The sequence below is a fragment of the Aythya ferina genome (assembly GCF_964211825.1).
Source record: "Aythya ferina genome assembly, chromosome: 17".
NCBI lineage: Eukaryota > Metazoa > Chordata > Aves > Anseriformes > Anatidae > Aythya > Aythya ferina.
The window spans coordinates 11,719,614-11,738,530 of record NC_140316.1 but is presented as its reverse complement, the minus strand read 5'-3'; the positions used below and the strand labels follow the sequence as shown (position 1 = coordinate 11,738,530).

At 58.8% G+C, this 18,917-nt stretch overlaps 1 protein-coding gene and 1 long non-coding RNA gene across 2 annotated transcripts; both read right to left on the bottom strand.

The window, feature by feature from the left end:
• PRODH (proline dehydrogenase 1) lies at window positions 1-9,825 on the bottom strand. The gene is made up of 14 exons (XM_084539324.1): window positions 9,530-9,825; window positions 9,196-9,404; window positions 5,138-5,172; window positions 4,645-4,797; window positions 4,477-4,541; window positions 4,225-4,341; window positions 4,016-4,095; window positions 3,648-3,729; window positions 3,094-3,186; window positions 2,853-2,999; window positions 2,507-2,682; window positions 2,317-2,415; window positions 2,120-2,208; window positions 1-1,044 (listed from the first exon to the last, which is right to left on the bottom strand). The coding sequence occupies exons 1-14, from the start codon at window positions 9,812-9,814 to the stop codon at window positions 857-859; spliced, it is 1,818 nt and encodes a 605-aa protein (XP_084395450.1). The 5' UTR covers window positions 9,815-9,825; the 3' UTR covers window positions 1-856.
• A 4,226-nt stretch (window positions 9,826-14,051) lies between these two features.
• Window positions 14,052-16,572, bottom strand: LOC311446302. Its single transcript, XR_014698830.1, has 3 exons — window positions 14,872-16,572; window positions 14,325-14,430; window positions 14,052-14,179 (listed from the first exon to the last, which is right to left on the bottom strand). It is a non-coding gene; the product is annotated as an uncharacterized lncRNA (long non-coding RNA).
• Between the last annotated feature and the right edge of the window lie 2,345 nt (window positions 16,573-18,917).

Below are 18,917 nucleotides of genomic sequence, written 5' to 3'. Positions count from 1 at the left end.
CAAGAACAGCCACGCTTTAATTATTGCCATTCTCTGACAAATCCAGTGTCCAGTAGCTGTCCGGATTTCCCCTTCCCACAGCACAGCTCCGGCCCCACGCACGTCCCCGCAGCGTTTGGGGTAGTACAAGGATGGGGCCCGGCGGCTCCTGCTCCCTCTCTGGATGTGTGCCTCAGGGCCAGTGCTGCTGCAAGAGGCTGAGACTGAGAGCCTGGGGAGCTGTGGCTCTGCTCAGCCCAGCAGGATGGGGCAAAAGCTTAGGCTTGCCCCAGGTGAGCAGGCAGCAGGGCTCCCCTTGTGTCCCAGCCACCTCTGCATGCCACTTTCGCTGCTAAATTCAGCCTCTGCTGGACCTTCCACAGAGCTGGAGCCTGGTGATAATCCTCAGGCCCTTCTTCTGGCCCAGGGAGGGCTGGGGAAAGCTGAGCCGCCCCGTGGGCTTTGGACGTGTGCCATGGAGTTGGTGGCAAAACCTCCCCGTTCCCTGCGCTCGGAGGGCAAAACACCAGGACAATATTGGCCAAGGCTGGTGGGGAAGGGAAGGGCTGGCAGGGGAGCACCAGCATGTGCTGGGAGGGGAAGATCTGCTCGCTCTGGGCTCCCAGTGCTGGGACAGCAAGGGGGATGTCCCTTGGGGCACTGCCTGCTGGGGCAGCCCTACAGTAGTGGCCTCCCGAAGGAGGATGGGGTTCAAACAGCAACAGGAGAACATCGCCTCCCCAGGCAAAGGCCTCAGAGGGGGGGGAAAAACAGCAACAAGGAAGTTAGTGGGTTAGTGGTTACACACAAAGGCACGAGAACCCTGTCCCCAGGCACCAGCTGAGCCCAGCACTGGATGCTGGGGGGCTGGAGGGGGTCAGGGGTTGGGGCTGAAGATGGTGCCCGCAAAGAGCCGTCGCTTGAACTCCCTCCAGAGGAGATCCCGCTCCTGGTTTGCTCTCTGCAAGAAGCCCCTGTTCTCCTGGGCTCGGCGGGACAGGTAGGGCAGCACCTCATCCACCGGGCCGTAGGGCACGTACTTGTAGACGGGGAAACCAGCCTGACCTGGAGGAAGAGAAGGGGATTGTGGAGAGCCCTGAGGTCACCGGCAGCCCTGGGAATGCCGGCAGCCAGGGCTGGGCCAATTCAAGAAGCATTCAAGCAGAAACATCAAGTTAACACATTTTTCCAGCATGACCAGAGGAGGCTGCAGATGCACAGCCAAGCCCTGCGTACTGGGGGAACTCCAGGACAGAGCAGCATCCGCGCTGGACAACTGCCTGGCCTGCCTCCTGCTGCTCTCCTGGCCTCAGGTCCCTGCTCCGGAGACCGGGATGGGGAGGGGGATCAGCCCTGACCTGCGAGTGCCTGTGTCTGGGCCCGTCTGTGAGGCACGGGGGTCACAAAGAAGCAGGGAAAGTCACTTCAGGTGTCAGGGAATATGCGAGAAGCCCTGGGCTGGAGCTGGGAACCCCACGCTGGGTGCCAGAGCTGGCGGTGTGGTGGCAGTGCAGGGGCACAGCTGCCCAGAGAAGGGGCCCTGATACAGGACAAAGGTCTGGGCATGTGGCTGACAGGGGGACCTTGCCTCGGCTGAGCCAGTCCGCATAGCAAAGAGCTCTGGCTCCCACCACACCAGCATCTACCAGCAGCCCCATTTCAGCTTGTGGCCTGAAGGAGGAATTCCCCCATCCTGCCACCATGGTCTCACTGGACGCTCAGCTGGACTCCACCTCAAAAGTCCTTATCTACACCCTCCCTCTCCATAACTCTGTGCAGGTGTCCCAGCATGGACACAGCCATGGAAGAGGACTAATCCATCCCACCACAGCACAGCTCTTCTGGTTACACTTTCATGCAGGAGCTTCGAAACCTGTTGGTCTCCCCCCTACACACTCCCTGCGGCACCCAGTGTTTTCCAGGTCAGGGCACCTTCCTCTGCCAGTGCCATCCTCTCCTGGGCTTCACCACTTCTGCCCAGGCAGCAAGAAACCTTCTTCAGCCTTGTGACAACCCACAGCCCAGCTTCACTGGCCCTTCAGACCCCACAGCAGGTCAAAGAGACCGCAGGGTGAGCATGGGACAGGAGCACATCTGCCACGTCCCCTCTGCTCCCAGGTACTGGAGCTTCAGCACTCACCCAGGGGGAAGGTGATCTGGTCACACATGCCCAGCAGCTGCCCAAAGCAGACCTTCTTCTCCGAAGGATGGATCCCAAGCTCCACCATCCTGCAAGGCAAACCTTGGTGTTAGGAAAAGAGCAGAGACAGCGCTGCCACTGCGTGCCCCACATCCCACTTGAGAGCAAGGCACCGACCCCTCCTCGCCAGTCCCCACCTCCGCAAGGTGAATTTGATCGTGTCCTCGTTGTGAGATGCCACCATCACACTGGCTTTCTGGCTGTGCTTGATCTCCTCCAGGATATAGTCTAGGCACCTGCAGGGAAGTGTGGGGTCATGCGGGGCGGGTGTCCAAGCCCAAACCTGGTGGGGAGGGAGGTGGGAACGTGGCTGGGGCAGGTCCCTACCTGTGGTACATCTCGTTGGTCTTCTCATAAGTGGGGTTGATGGGATCCTCATAGCCAAACTTTGCTGCTCTCTCCCGCTCCTGCTCCATGTAGGCGCCTCTGACCAGCTTGGTGCTGAAGTGCCAGCCCTCCCGGCGTGACAGCTCCACGTCCACAGTCACGTTGTTGTAAGCCTCCTGGGAGGAGGTGGCAGAGACAGCATAGGCTCATCACATCAGTGCCACGAGCCAGCCCCAGGATCACACCAAATGGACCAGAGCATCACCAAGGTGCTCATCTAACTGCTCCAGCAGGTCCCTTCCCTGCTGTGCGCTCCGGAGCCTGCACAGCTTCTGCTAGCCCTCACCTTCAGGTAGCACTGGTAGGTGTTGAAGATGATTGCCCGCTCCCTGTTGAAGCGGCGCTGCATCTCCAGGGTGAGGTGGCTGATGGCTGGCTGGAAGTAGCTCTGCTCTGCGTCCACCATCAGCCTCACGCCAGTCTCCGTGGCTCTCTGGTGGGTGAATGATGCAGGGTGGGCTGCTGGGGCCACCTGCCACGTGTCTCCCCCCCCTCCACAGTGGCACCCAGCCCCAGCTTCCTCAGACCTTGGCGAGGATGTCCATCCGCTGCAGCATCCGTTTCATCTGCTGATCCTCCTCCTCGGTGAAGTGTGAGAACAGAGGCTCGAGCTGCCTGGTCTGAAGTGAGAAGAGCCCGTTCACCAGCTTGCCTGGGGAGCAGCACTCCAGGAGCTGCCCATGGGAGACAAATGCCCTGGGAAGCTCACCCCCAGTCCTTCTGCAAACTCAGCATCCCCCGACCACTGCAGCATGTGGGGTGCCTGCTCCACCAGCCTTGCAGAGCTTGGGGACAGCAGACACACACCCTGTGCCCCCCAAATGCCCCTCCAGCCAGCACAGATGCTCCTGTTGTCCCCCACCACCAGTTTCTTGGCACTGGCTACAGCTGCCAGACCCGCATAAAAGAGGCAAGGGGTGGTGGCCAACGGCAAAGACAGCAAAATCCCAAGAGGGAAGAGTCCATGCAGCACCCAAACTTGGAGCAACGGCTGGGGACCAGCGCAGGGAACAGGGACATTGGTAGTGCCCCCATTGTGGAGCTGGTCGGGGGGCAGAGCCTTGCCAAAGTGTGTACCCACCTTCATGTTGGGGATGAGCAGCGGCTTGGAGAGCTTGGTGCGGCTGTCGATCAGGCTGTTCCACGCCAGCAGGTCCACAGTGCTGTGAGCAGGAAGCCAGGTCCATGCTGGTGACTTTTGGGGGTCTCTACCATCTCTCAGTCTCACCAGCAAACCATAGCCTGCTGCACGTGGCACCCCGACCCATCTTGTCACCTCCAACAAAAAAACCCTCTGCTTTCAGAGTCCCTGGTTTCTGCACCAGGCCAGCGCTGGTCTTTGAAGAATTCCCCTTGCTGCTGCCCACCTGTCACAGGGACACGGTGAGGCTGGCCCAGGTCCCTCAGTGCCCCCACCCCACAACACCCAGCAGGTCCCGGACAGCTTACCCGCTTGCACCCAGGTTCTCGCCCGTCAACCAGTGCTGGCTCTCTGCCTTGGTCGCGATGCCGAGGTTGGCCAGGGCCTCCTGCCACCAAGAGGAGCATCAATGCCAAGGAGATGTCAGACCCCATCAGAGGTGCCACAGGTCAGGGTTGCTCCGAGGACCTCCAGGGCCACCTCCAGCAGCACATCCCTTGGATATCAGCCCGCTCACCTGCAGCTTCTCCACCTCCAGCTTCATCTCCAGTGCTGTCCGCCCACCCTGGCCCTGCTCCACGGCCATTTGGTGGAAGAACCGCCGCCACTTCACCAGCACCTCCGAGAACTGCAGCTGTAGGGGCAGGACCCTGGGTGAGCTGCACAGGCTGCAGCCCAGGCAGCTTGGAGCCTTCTGCCACGCCAAGACTCTGAGGGATCATGCCCAGCACCCACATCATCCATGGCCCTGGCACCAAGGGGCACTCACCAGGAACTGAGGCCTTGCCAGCGCCGTCAGCTTGATGGCTGAGAAGCCGTCCTCTGAGCTGCCACCTGGAGAGAGCCACCATGGCACAGCTGGCCAGGACACCAGGGCAGGAGGGGGTGCGGGTGTCCCTGGTGTCCCCAGGACTGTGAGGACACTCCGAAGGCTTACTTGAGGCATCGATGCAGCGGAGGAAAGTCTCCGTGTGCTGGTCGCACTTGGCCTCATCGGCATAGAAATAGGTGCGGGGGCTGGCGACCCCGTTGCAGTGACTGCCAGATCCACGATGGGCATGGTGCTGCTTCTTCTCCCTCTGCTCTGCTCCTGTGGTGGAAAAGGCCAGAGAGAGGCCATGTAGCCCCTGTGTTGCCTCCAGTCCTGCCAGCCTCCCCGGGAAGCTCCTGCCATGGGCTCAGGGGTGAAGGAACCTGCCTTGGACCTCACAGGAGCCCACAAAGACACCCCAATATGCCCTCCCTGCTCTGCTGACTGAGCGGGAGCTCAGTCTTTGCTGAGAAACGGGGCTGGCTGAGGACCTTCGTGTTCCTCCTTCAGCTCACGTAGGAGCTGGGCCCTTCCCCCATGCCAGGCCCGTGGTGCCTGGACCAGCTGGATGCTCTGGCAGATGCTATCTCCTGTGGGCAGGAGAGGCTGGGTCACTCACCTCCTCTCTCCTTCTCGGCTGCAGAGGTGCAGGAGCTAAGAAGAGAAACAGGGAAGATAAGGGCCAGGTCAGCAACCCCTCGCAGCCCCATGCTGGTGGCCAGGGCAGCTCCAAGGCTCCCCTGCTGCCAGCCTGGTGCTGGACCCTGCTCTTCCCTTGCCATCCCATCGCCAGTGGATCAAATGCTGCTCAGCATAAGCTCTGTTGGCAGCTCAGTTGCCCCAGATCCTCTCATGGAAAACAAGCGGGTTTCAGCATCCAGGCAAGTGCCACCTGGGGACCCTGAGGAGCACAGGGAGGATGCCCTGACCCTGGGTCCGGAGCTGCTCTCAGCACACCCAAGCCAGCTGTGGTTGAGGACACCCACCCCATGGCAAGGACAGAGTCAGCACTGGTGCTCCATCTCCATGGCTCTCACCAAACCTCATCCGAACACCTCCCGTCTCACAGGCACCAGTGACCAGACCACAAACTGAGGAGCTCTTTCAGAGCAGCTTGCATCAAGCCATAGAAACCCTGCTGCAGCTCAGCTGTCCCGCTCCTCTGCACCTTGGCATTAGTCAACAGCTTCCAAACACGGCCCCAGCTTTGGCTCCAGCCAACCTCGGATGTAATTTCAAGCCCAAGCCCCTTGCCACGGAGATAAAGGGCTCTGACAGCCCATGCTAGTGCCGGCCAAGTCATGAGTTCCTCCTGGAGCTCAAGCAGCTAAACCTCCTCTCTGACACCCTAAATCCAGCCTGCAGACAGTGGTCTTGCTTAGGAAACCCTGCCAGCCCCTGGAAGGCAGCACAGAGCTGTCTTCTCCCAGGAGATCTCTCCCTTGTGTAACCCCAGAGTCACTGCCCCCAAACTGGCCATGCCCTACGGAGCCCCATGGGGAAATATGCTGTGGGTTGAGCCAGGGGACTTCCACGGGGGAGTAGGGACACGTGTTCACCCACGTGGAAACCCTGTGACAGGGATTAGGAGCTGCTGGAAGCATAAACAAGCAGAGACAAAGCCCTTCCGTCCGGCTGGAGGCTCCCTGGAGCAGCTTTGCTTTGCTCACAGTGCCGCAAAGCCTCGTGTGAGCCAGGGCAGACGCAGCCAGAGCTCGTGGGGAGCTGTGGGTGCCGCGCTGCAACCTTTGGTGCCCTCAGTCTCTGCTCCATGACTGGGCTGTCCCTAGGATGACAGGTCAAGAAACTTGCTGCCCCTGAATATGAAGGGTGATAGAAGGAAAGGAGAGGAGACATCATGTGCTGAGGGATGGGATGTGGTAGCAAAGCCCCTGACAGCTGCGAGGTCCCCCTGAAGCAGGCTCTGAAGCCCCAAGCACACCTTGATCTGGCATCTGAGGTGCTGGGGACAAGCAGCAGGAACAAAGCTCTCCTGCCCTGTGCAACTTAATTAGTAGAAAACACTCTTGAATTTGGAGTGTTTTGTATTCCTAAGGACAAACACACCCTTTCCAGCAGCATTCCTGCTGCATGACTGCATCGAGCCCATCAACCCTGAGGGGGGCATTCAAAACAGTGCCATGGTGCTCATTTTATTGTTCTGCATCAAACAAAATAAAGGAAGCTCCTTCCAGCTGAAGAAATAGCTCTTCCTGGATATCATCTGCTTTCTTTGCAATATTAGTCTTGGCTAACGAAGCCGTTGCTACAAGAAGCAAATGCTACAAGAAGCAGATGCCACTTAACCCAGCAGAAGTCAGCTTATACCTGGCCACAAGCCTCCCAGAGCAGGAAGCATCTCTGAGCACAGCCTGAATGCTTTTGGCAGGCTGCAGCTGGAAAGGAGCCACTTCTAAGACCTGCTCAGGACCTGGGAGCTCACACTTGCCCAGACAAGCACACTGGTGCCACCACGTACAAGCCACGTGCTGTGGAGCCCAGCACAAACCAGGCCCTGTGTGTGCTACAAAGCAGGTGATGAAGAAAGCTCCAGTGGGATGCAAAGGCAGATGCAAGTCACCTCGGCCTCAGCTGCGAGCAAATGTGACTTTCAACTTTAGAAGGTCCCAAGACCAATCTGAAGAGAACTGTGAAAGCAAGAGCATGCAATCCTGCTTTAACAAGGAAGAATCAGTGCAGTAGCACAGGGCAAACCTGCCTGTGGATTGCTGTGCACAGGTAAAGTGGCTGACACAGGAGACTCAGGCTTTCAGTAAGTTTTTGATCAGGCTCAAGTAAGTTGTCTCAGGAAAAGCACAAAAGTTCCCCGTGTCAGAAATAAGGAGGTGATAATCCATTTCACCTTGGAGGTTACCAGGAGGGTGCCACGAGCCCAGCCTATTTGCTTTGCTCATCAGCCGGAGATGGGTCAGGCAGAGGGGATAAGGGAGAAGTCTTTCCTCAATTACCACATGAAAGGCAAGCCTTGTGGTTAGGGGAAGCCCACACTCAAACTACTGGTGAGGTCTAAAGCCACGTAGGTAGGAATCAAGCAAAGCATTTGGCAGAAGTCTTCCAAGCTTGCCCCACACACAAGTTGCCAGCAAACAACAGGACTGCTGCAGCATCTCCCTGCACAGCATCAGTTCAAATCCTCAGGTGGAGCAGAAAGCACCCTGTGCCCCCCAGCACCCACAGCACACCCTGGCGCAGCACCCGGCACCAGCACTGGGAGTTGGAGGATAAGGGGATGAGGTGTTTTGGGGTGGCTCATTGGCCAGGCTGGTTCATAATCTCGTGCTGGGGCAGACATCAGTGGTCCACACAAGAAATCTCTAGGGGAAGCGAAGTCTAAGCATGGTGGGGTGCTGCAGACACTCGGCGAGTCCAGAAGCATTCAGGGAACCTCTGCTGCAGGGGCAGGAGGGGCCCTGCCCACGTTAGCACAGCCACAGCCCAGCTCCTGGTGCAGGGTGGCCAAGGGCCAGCAAAGGACTGGAGGCTTCAAGGGGACCACGAGCAGCACCACGATGGGAGGGGGGGCTCTTCCTTTCTTCCCATGGGAAGCAAAGTCCCTGCCCACCCATGCCCTACTAGGGGCTGGACCCCATCCCAAAGCCCATGGGAATGGGCACAGCATCAGGCCGTGCTGCCTGCAGGGGACCTTTCTCCAGCTGCGTCACCGTGAGCTGGCTGCAGCTCTGCTACTCGTGCCTTGAGCACAGGGCCAAGGACACCCGTGACAAGCTGGCGGAGCGCTGGATGCCAGCCCAGGCGCTGCAGGACCCAGCCTGTGCAAGGCATGCAGGGGCACAGGCTCAGCGGGTGCCCGCCCCCCCCCGCACGCTGCTGTTCCTAGCTGGAAAACTGGTCGCAAGGAGCAGCCACAGCCCGTTGCTGGGGCAGTGAGGCATTTCCACTCGGTTATCTCCAGCTTGGCTGCAGGGGAGCAGGCTGTGCTGGAGGGCCCTGCACAGCTCTTTGCGCAGGAGCTCAGCAAACAGCAGATGGCATCAGGAGGCCAGAAACCTGCCGGCTACGGCTGGTTTGCGCTGGAAAAGCCCCGAAGCACCCAGATGCGGGAAGAAAGCAGCTCCCGAGCCCGACACCTCCAGTCCCGCACCTCCGAGCGGAGCAACAGCTTCACCCCTGAGCAGGGCGCGGTGCCCTGCGACGACACCCGAGGCTGACCGCCTGCGTGCCGTTTTTGCCATTTTTCCCTCCCCCACGCCTCGTCCATTTGCTGGAACAAATCGGGCACGGTGACACCGCGGCAGCAAGGGCTTGGCAGAGCCTCCCGTGCGGGATGCACAGGCAGCAGCACCCCCGGGGGACAACACCAGCAGCAGTCCCGTGCCCGCCACCCCCAAAACCTGCTCTGGCAGGGCCAGCAGAGCCCAGCCGCAGCTCGCCAAGCGCCAGCAGCCGCTCCCCGATAACAGCACCGGGCTGCGGCGGGGCGATAAGGGCTCCGGGACGGGGCGGGGGGGGGGGTGGAGCAGCGCGCCTCGGGGCACGAGGCCCCCGTCGGGTGGCGGGGCCGTGACGCACGCGGGTTCCCGCGCGCCGCAGCCAATGGGAGCGAGGGGATGGGCGCGCTCAGCCAATAGGGACGCGGCCAAAACCCGCGCCCGCGCCCGCCGCCGCCGCCGCCGCCGCCCCGGTCCCCGCGCTCACGGCTGCGGCTGGCGCCCGGCCGGCGCGGGGCCCAGGTCCTCCTCCACGCTGTAATCCAGCACGGTGCCCACGCCGAAGGCTCGGTTCCGGCGGATGAGCGGCTTGATGGCCTCCTGGTCCTCCCCGGCCACGAACTGCCCGTAGAAGGTCATCTTCATCAGCCGCTCGAACAGCGCCCGGCCCAGCACCCGCCGGCCGAGCTGCAGCAGCTGCGGGATACACGGACACGGCAGCTTCAGCGCCGGGCTCCGACACCCACCCCCCCCCCAAGACCCCCAAGGGGACCCCCGGGTCGGCTCCGGCATCCCCCGCCCCGCCCCACCCCGGTACCCACCTCCCGGTTGTGCTCCACCAGCGGCTCCACGGCGCACAGCCCCAGCACCAGCAGCCCCCGCAGCAGCTCGGCGCTGCTCTTGCTGCGGAACGCCTCCCGGGGGTCCCCAAAATCCACGGCGGGCGGCGGAGGAGGCACCGGCCGGGGACCGGGACCGGGACCCGAGGACCGGGGACCCCGACCCCTACCGGTAGCCGGCGGCGGGGTGGCCCCGGGCACGGAACGGGGGGCGCCCCGGGGGGCGGCGGTGGCGCAGAGAGCCCGCACGGCGCTCCGCGGAACCATGGCCCGGCGGTGCCGCCCGCCCGCCCCGCCGCCTTAAGTACCGCCCGCCCGGCGCCGCCCCGCCGGGCTCCCGCCGGCAACGGGGCTGCGGGGCCGCCGCTCCGCCCCGCGTTCCGGCCCCGCAGCCCCGGTGTCTCCCCGGGCCAGCCCCGGGTCGGGAGGGAGCCGTGCAGGGACGGGGATGGCCCGAAGGGAGCCGCGTCCCCTTGGGAAGGGTCGGAGAGATAGGGTGGGCACAGCCGAGTGGGGCCCCGTCCCTTCGGGAGCAGCTTCTGAAGAGCGGTGCGGGGCCAAAGAGAGCCGCGAGGGTCCCCAAAAGGGGTCCCCGTCCCCTCGCAGCCATCCGCGGGCAGCCTGCGGTGTGTCCAGCCCACGGAGCCTCCTCCTCAGGGGCGCCCTGGGGTGGGATCTCAGAGCTGGGGCACCGCGCACGGGGCGGATGGCATCGCGAACCCCCGCGCTTACTCCTCCTGGGCTGCTTGTGAACGGTTTGGGGGTCTCAGCCGCGCCCCCAGTTCGCTGGGTCAGGGTCCTGGGGTTTTCGGTCGGCTCTGCGCAGCCGGGTGCCCCCCAGAGGGGCTCTCGGGGGGGTGCCCGGCCCTCGCACCCCGCAGCTCCCGGGGACCGGCCGGCGGGCACCATTGCACCTCCCCTCTCCCCGTTCGGTCTGCCAGCCCCCGTTGTTCCCTGCAGGGAACCGAAGCATCCCCTCCCGGCTCCCCGGTGACACCTCGTGCCCGGCGATGCTCACGGCAGCCGCCGCCCGCGGGGTTTGTTCGGGTGGGAACCCTCGGGGGGAGGGCCCCTGCGGCTTTGGTGCAGGATTTGGCTTTTCCAAAACACCTCCCGGTCATCTGAACTGGAGATCTGAACGCTGCCTGGGTGAGGTGTTGCCACCACCGGGCCGGCAGAACAGGCAGAATTAATTGCTGCAAATGTTTTTTTTCCTCCACACCCCAGCACTGGCAGTGCTGCAATTAACAACGAAAGCGTGGAGTTTCCTTGAGCTCCATCACAAGGTTTCCTTTTGGGATGTCCTGCTCCTCCCAAGTGTCAGGCAGAAAAAGGGCCCAGAGCCAGGTAATGGCATTGCCCTCAGCAGAGCTGGATGAAATGTTCGTTGAGAAGGAGCACCCATTTCCTTCGAAATATTTCCTGCTTTGCATTAACTCTTTCATGCCCCAGAGTGAAATAATTCATTTGAAGCTTCTTGCTGCCACAGGCTTTCTCACGTGAAGTCTCAGGTTTGAGTTGTCAACCTGAGAATCTTTAGTCTCAGATCTGGACACAAAGACAAAATCTCAAACAAACAAACAAACAAAAAAACTCAACCTAGTGGTATTTGTATCAAGACAGCTACAGCATGCTGCTCAACAAAGCAGCTCCCTGAGTGGGCTGCACTGCCTGGGCCACCCTCACGATGGCTGGGAAGCCACCGAGGGATGATTTCAGATGCTGTGGGTGCCATGCCAAGCCCTTGAGGGTCACACAGGCCACTGTCCTGGTGTCCCACCACATCCAGGCAGATGCTGCTGGTGCAGTGGGGGCAGCGTGGTGGCTGCAGCCAGCCTGTTTCACCCAGCTGCCAGCACTGTGCTGGGGTGAGTCTCTTGCTGATGGCCTGAGAAGCCGTAAGAGGAAAAGAAACAAATCTGAATGTGAGGCCAATAGGCGAAAGGGGAATTTAGCAGTGCTTTGGGAAGGGGGAGGACATGGCATGCATATTTCATGGGCCTGTGGTTGGCAGAGAGGCATTTTGACACAGCGAAAATAACAGATGGCAACAAGTTACAGCAGCCGCTCACCACACCTGGGAGGGAGATGTGAGATGAAAATTGCTGCTCCTGTGTTTTGGCAGAGGTGGGCATGGATGCGCTCTGCTCCCAGTACAGGAGAGACCTGGGCACACTGGAGAGAGCCCACTGATGGCCACCAAGGTGCTGAAGGGCCTGGAGCATCTTCTCTGTGAGAAGAGGCTGAGAGAGATGGGACTGCTCAGCCTGGAGAAGAGGAGGCTCAAGAGGAGGCCGTCAATGTCTGTAACTACCTGAAAGAAGGCTGCAGAGAGGATGGAGCCAGGCTCTTTTCAGTGACACCCAGCACCAGGACAAGAGGCAATGGGCACAAACTGGAAGCCAGGAGGCTCCCCCTGTCGTTGGGGTGTAGGATCCAGCCCTTGGCTCTGAGGCTATGGCAGTTCTGCCCCATCCTAGGTACCAGGGACCTGCAGTCCCATAGCTCTGCCAGCCCCCCAGCCCTGCCTCCTCATGCAGACCTTGCTGCGCTGTGCACCCTGTGCTCCAGCACCCGTCCTCTGCGGTTTCCCTGGAGAATGCTGACTCAGATCCTTCTCCCTTGGGTATTTCTCACACTGTCCACACGCTTGCCTCATGCCCAGCACCAGTGCTACCAAAACACTCCCAGCCCAGGGCCAGGAGCTGGCAGGAGGACCCTCAGCAAACCCTCAGCTGGCACCTGGCTGTGATGCTGATGTGCCCTGTGGGGTGGGACGTGGTTGAGGGTTATTTTTCCCCAGGAGAGGCTTAGTCTTCTGCTGTGCCACACTTCAGGGAGACCCACTAACACCCACAGTGATGGGGATAAAGCCCCCGTAGGGTGTGCGGAAACTCAAAGCACTAGGACAGGATTGGGACTTTTGCTTCACAGCAGGTTGTGTTTAGGGGATGAGCTTGTTCTCCCCAGCCCATCTGAGCAGCCCTACTGCCTCCCTGTCACCTGCCTTTGAGGTGGCTCTGGCTTGTGCCAAAGTCCAGGCCCCTTGCAAGCTCTCCCTAGTTTTGCTGTCCCACCTCTGGTGCGCTGGGTGCCCGTACGAGGGCAGCTGGGAGCTGCCTGCAGAGCTGCTGGTGGAAAGAGGAGCCAGGATGTTCCTTCATCACATCTCACATCTCATCTCACGACCACCTGGGACGTAGTTCTCAGTACAGATGGGATTTGGAGGCTGGACTGGGCTCTCAGAGTGCTCCCTGTCACTGCCATTTTCTAACTGCATTCCAAAGAGTTTTGGTTAATTGCTTGAAGCATAAGAAATAAACGTTGGACTGGCCCAGGTTCTCCATCTGAGTTCCTGCAGGTCTGATGTAGCTCAGCAGTCATGAGAAAACACCTGGGTGAGTTCCAATATTCAGAAAGGTTGGAGCTATGCAAAAAAATGGAGCTTGTCTCCAAAAGGTTATCTGGGAACCGTCTGGAATGGAGAGAGGTGTATCAGACTTCCCTGATTCACCTCATTTTGAGAGGGTCCCTCTGGTTTTCCACCTGCCTGGCACAGTGGGTGAGGGTGAGCTCTGGAAGATGCCCATGAGAGTGTCTGGGGAGGAGGAAGGTCAGTGAATGCCTGAAACCATTTCTCTGCACTTGCAGCCTAGAAATGATCGCGATGGAAGATTTCTGCGGAAGTGGGGTCTGGGGAATAGACACAAAACGTCTTTTTTTCCAGGCTGCCTCTCGTGGCAGGGGGTTGTTTACAGAGCCTGGATGCCAGAGCGCCTGGAAGGGAGCCAGCCCTGTTTTAGTCTGCTGTAAATGATTTAAGCACCTCGCACCGGGGAGCATTTCTGGGAAAGCAGCACGGAGGGAGTGGAGCATGTTGGGGCACAGAGAAGCTCGCCAGGGAGCCTCTCCCCAGCCTCTGGCCTTCCTCCCAGGTGATGCTGCTGGAGAGCCCTGCACCCTGCCTTGCAGCCCCTCGCGGCCCCGTGGCGCAGAGCCCCAGGTGCAGGGCTCAGGGGGTGCTCCCTGCAGAGCCCAAGCGCAGCCAGAGATGGCTGGGCTGGGAGCGCAGAGATTTCCAGGCTGAGGCAGATTAACTCAAGCCACCTTTACCCTTGAGAACTCGGCTGTTTCTTATTGATTAACACGGTGTCTCATTTTTCTAAAAATACGCTCTTAATTACCGTGCCTTGGGAGGCAGAGATGTGTCTCAGCAAAACCTCATCGATTTGAGGGCTGCTGCAGACACGGCGAAGCCCCTTTGCTCGCAGAGCCTTGATGTCCACTGCACAGACGTCTCCCCTTGGCAGGCGGGTTTCTGTCTGCTTCGGGGGACAGGTCGATTCCCAGCTTGCAGCTGGAATTGATGCTTCCCTTTAACCAAGTGCCACTTAGTTTTGCTTCTTAACTTTCTGTGTATTTAATTGAGAGCAGGGAGCAATGAGTGGCACTTGGACTTCTCTTTCAGTGGAAAAAAAAGTAGAAAGAAAAATGTCCCCTTTTCCCTTTCCCTCTTGAGATGTCTGTAGGAAGAGGGGGCAAGCCGTTCTGTTCTCTGTTGTAGATGTTTTCCTGTCCTCCTCTTCACAGGCAAAAGCTCTGCAGGAACCTTCACACTTTTCCCTTATTCTCCTGTCCCAGGGAAGCATGGAGCTGTTACCCAGAGGGACAGCACCCACGGAAAGGGTCTGATGCTCCCCTTGGAGCACAAGATCCCAGGTAGGCTGAGTCTTTCCCCCCAAAACAGACCAACCCGAGATTCCTGGGCTTGTCTCACCTCCTGTTGGGGAGACAATGGGTTGCTGGATCCCAGGAAGGGGGTTGCTGATGGTCCTGGCCTCCCACCACCGCTCTGATGCCCAGGTGCAGGTGAGGACAGGGGCCTGATAGGGCAATTTAAGGAGAAGGAAGGGGAATTGCTTCAGGGGGAGTGACTGAGGCTTCCAGGAGATGCTCTGCATCAGTCCCTGCCTGCCTCAGCCCTTGCTCTGCTCCCTCCATGTCCCTGTCCTCCTCAGCACCCCCTGCAGCCTCTGCTGTGTGACGCTGCCAGCGCCTCCTCCATGAGGGAGCAGGAGCCCTGAGTAACAGGGGATGCTTCAGGGAAGAAACCTCGTTCCCTTTCCCCTCCACAACTCCTGTGGGAGCTAGGAGATGGCCTACAAAGCTCAGACCGTGTAATCTTGCTCACCACACGGGCTGCAGGCCCTTGCTGACAAACTTCTGCATATTTTTAATGTATATCCTTTATACTTTCCGTGCAGCTGCCCCTCCCTGCATCCAAACCAGCCCCTGTTTGTTCCCCACTTCTCTGTGAGACTCACCTTTCCCTAAGCACGGGCTTTGCCATTTGCTTTTGCAGCCCCCAGGAGAGGGGCAGGTGGCACTGTCCTCTCACGCAGCTGGGGACGGAGATGCAGGATGGAGCCAGGGAGAGTGAGGGTGCTGGGGAAGGCAGGTTTCCCATTCCTTGGGGTCCATCTGCACTCACAGCACAGCTGCCATCGATGCAGGCTCAGCTGGGAGCCCTTGGCATTCCTACAAGGAGTAACGGGGCTCTCTCCCTGAGCACCCAGAAGGCAAGAAAACCCTAGGTGCACAGCCTGCATGATGCTTGCAGCTGGTGTGTGGCTGGTGTCACTTCGAGGTGTATTTTACTGCCCAGGAAAGCTGTTTTTCTGAGGCTGAATCCAATCTTGCATGGTTACACTGCTTCCTTTTGCATGCTTGAAATTCATTCCGGTCACATTTTTATAGGTAGTTTCTCCGGTTTCACCTGAGGAAGTACTGAAGGGAGCATCCCTCCTCAGAGGGATTCTGGCCAGCGCTGATCCAATTAACACCGGTGACTCCCCTGGAAAAGGCTGACCTGGGGGTGCCCGCAGCCCCTGCAGCTCTGCTGTCCCTGAGCCCTGCTCCTGCTGCTATGGGGGGGGTGGTGGTGGTGGTGAAGCCCTCCAGGACTGCAGGGAGAAGGAGAACCAGGGACAGAGCCCATGCACAACGGACCTGGCAGCTGCCACCAGAACTTGCACCCGGAGTGGATGAGAGCTCAAGTAATTTCCTGATGTCATCAGCCAAATTTCTGCAGATCTTCCTGGGAAGAGGAGAAGGCAACACTCCAAGTCCCCATTCCACAAGCTGGCAACGTGACAGCTTTCCGCTGGAATGACTGATATTTTATTTTTTTTTAATGCAAGCCAAACAAAGCCATTTTCTCTCATTAGACCTGCTGATACAGCTGGAAAAAGTGAGCTCGCTCCCTGAAAGCTTCCCATCCATTTTCAGCTCATTTGCTGCTCCCATGAAGGGCACCATCCCCCGGCAGACGTCGAGGCACTTGCTCATCCCAGCTCCAGTGCTCCCTGTCCCCTGGCTGCTTTCACTGAGACTTGGAAAAGAAAAGACCCAGGGATGGAAAATTTCATCCCTAAAGGGTAAAGTCAGACAAAATCCAGGCAAGACTTGGCAGACAGACCTAACAATGGTGGCTCCTCTGGCTGACGTTTTTGTTTCTGCACTTTTGGGAGCCTTTCTGTGGCTCTGTTCCATTGGGATCATGTTTTGCAGCTGCAAGATGTGACGTTGCCACCACGGCTGAAAACTTTCTCTGGGGTTTGCTTGCACTGGTGGCCAGCTGAGACCCTGGACCCTCTCCCAGCTGGGTCACCCCTTCCTCCAGGGTGACGTTGCACAATGCTTGGCATTTCTCACCTCTAGAGCTGAGGATGTTCCAGATGTCTGTGCTCAACAGCCTTGCATCCTGTGGGGACAGCCGTCCCATCACCCCGTCCCTCTCCCTCGCCATCACAGAGGTGGCCAGAGGGCTCGGGTTTGCACGAGGTTGCCAGTAGCAAGAAACATGCTGAAACTTCCCGCTCCTGGGTCTTGCAGGGAGGACATGCAGGCAGTTTCTGCGAGGCAGGAGGAGCTGTGCGGGGCGTCAGGGTGCTGAGCTCCTCCGCTGCAGGAGGAGCTCTGCAGCGCTCCACGGTGACAGCGACCTCCCCAGCAAGCCCCCGCGCTCGTAGGGCAAACGCAGAGCAAATTCCCCCGGCAGAGGAGCAGCTGTAGCAGGAAACCGGATCCGAGCCGTTCCAAGTCTTGGAGACTTTTTTTTTTTCATTCATTATTTATTTATTTTTTGCACCGGGCGGCACCGCTGGATGGCGATGCGGCTCCGCCAGCCGAGCCGTGCCGTGCCGTGCCGTGCCGAGCCGTGCCGTGCCGCTCCTCAGCCAGGTGCAGCCCCGACCTGCATTTCTCTTGAAAACCCCAAGCTGTCTGTGCTCCTGCTGTGTGCCATGCCCCCCCCCACCCCCCGTCCTCCACTTCGACTGCTTCGTACCCCAGGGAGGCTGCAGCGTGCTGGGAGAGGGGAGCTGGGGTGGGGGCACTCAGCTTCGTTTCTGCTTGTGCACGTGTGGCACGGCAGCTCTCAGGGCCAGGTTTCTCCGAGCAAGCCTTCTTCCCAAGCATGTTGTCTGCCATCTCCACTGGTGTCTTTACGTGCATGGGGTGGAGGTGTGGGGGCGTAGGTGTGAGCACGTGCAGGACTGTGCACAAAGCGTGTGCGCACCTGTGTGTGCATCCACGTGTGCTGGGAGTTTATTGGGGAGCGTGCGTGTCAGAGGGCTGGGGGTGGCAGGGATGTGTGTGGAATCGTGCCCAGCAGGACCGAGGCAGGTCCATCATCCCTGGGGTGGCCCCACGCAGGGCTGCCCCCTTCCCAGGCCCTGCCCTGTGTGCCTCACCCCTGTCTGAACAGCATCTGAATGGCATTGCATTGCTTCTCCTGGGAACAGCTGCTGGAACTGTTGCAAAAAGCATCCCGGGAGGAGTGCCCAGCCCATCCATCACATGATGACTTGGCATTTACAAGGGGTCTGAAGCAATAAATTCTCACTGGATGTTCCTGGGAGTCAGTGTCAAGGACAGGCTTTGAAAAACCTCCACCATGTGCCAGCACAGCAGCTTCTGGCTGCTTCTGCGCCGCCAGTACTTGCTGCCTGCCCCTTGCCAGTGCATGTGGGGCCCCACTGGGCTGGCCCAGGCTGAAAAGCTGCTGGCTGGTAGAGGTGAGGACAGTTGTGGGTGCAAGCTTCTGGTCAGGCACACCTCCTGCAGTCCGATGTGTTTATTGGAGACCCATGTTTTTGTTTTTTTAAAAGACAAGAAAGATGGCATCTGCGGTGCTGCATTCATTTCTGGGCTTCCCAGCACTAGACTGGGGGACAAGTACATGGACATAATGGAGTGAGTCCAGCTGCAGAGCACTGACAGTGTTGACAGCTGTGGTGAAGGACAAAGGTGGTGGTGGTGGTTGTTGTGGGGTGGTGGAAAAGAAGCACGAATCCCCTCGACTCCCTCTTGGCTGCACAGCCCCACCAGAGGGCATTGGTGGGGAACTTGGCACACCCCCAGAGACAGCAACCCAGGCCCAGAGCCACATTTCCCTGCCTGTTACTGGATCACAGTAACAACAGAGATGATAAACAATAGATAAATTGTCCAAAATTTGGCATTTTTCTCTGAAGGGTGCTGGGATTCTGATTAAACCTGGTTTTGTCATGACATTTTGCTCTGTGAGAATACTTGTCTTGGCTGTGCCCAATGCTGCAGTGTTGCTCAGCAGAGCACAGACGGCCTGACAACAATTTGGCTGCTAAAATTTCTAAAAATAAAAGCTGCCTTTCTTTCTTTTTTTTTTTTTTCTTCCTCCGAAGAAACATTGCAGCATCACACCTTCATCCTGGTCCAAACTGTCAAGCATCTTCAGGCAGAGGGGCTGCAGCCACGGTGCTGAACTCCAAGATTGTGTCACTTTGTTTTTCTGCAATATTTTGTTCTGAGATCTGAGGGGATTTTTTATTATTATTATTTTTTATGTCTTGGCAGTGGCTGAAGAAATGAGGAAGCAAATGTCATAGGGTGTATTCAAACACTTGTAATTGGCTGGGAAGCAGCAGGGCTGCCCAGAGAGGAGCTTTTTGGGGTAATGCTATGAAAAAGGTCTGCCCAGATGAGGAGGCTGGAGCTCACCCTGGGCACTTGGCACCGCTGGGTGGTTGGGATTCCCCGGGGGCTTTGGTAGCACCCTCCCTATAACCCTTCCCACCCCAGACAGCAGTGGTCACTTTGCCTATGATAGATCACATCCACAACATCCTCTGCTCCACTAGACTCTGGCAAAGAGGGAAATGAGATCACCTTGACATGATTCTTTCTCCCTAGAATGGTGTGGCTGTTTTTTATTCTTTATTTTTTCCACACCATTGTCCTCTAGGTATTTACAAATGGATTGTGTGACATCTTGTTCCAAAGTCTTTCAAGGAAGTGAAGGCCAGGTGGATTGATCTGTAACTTCCCA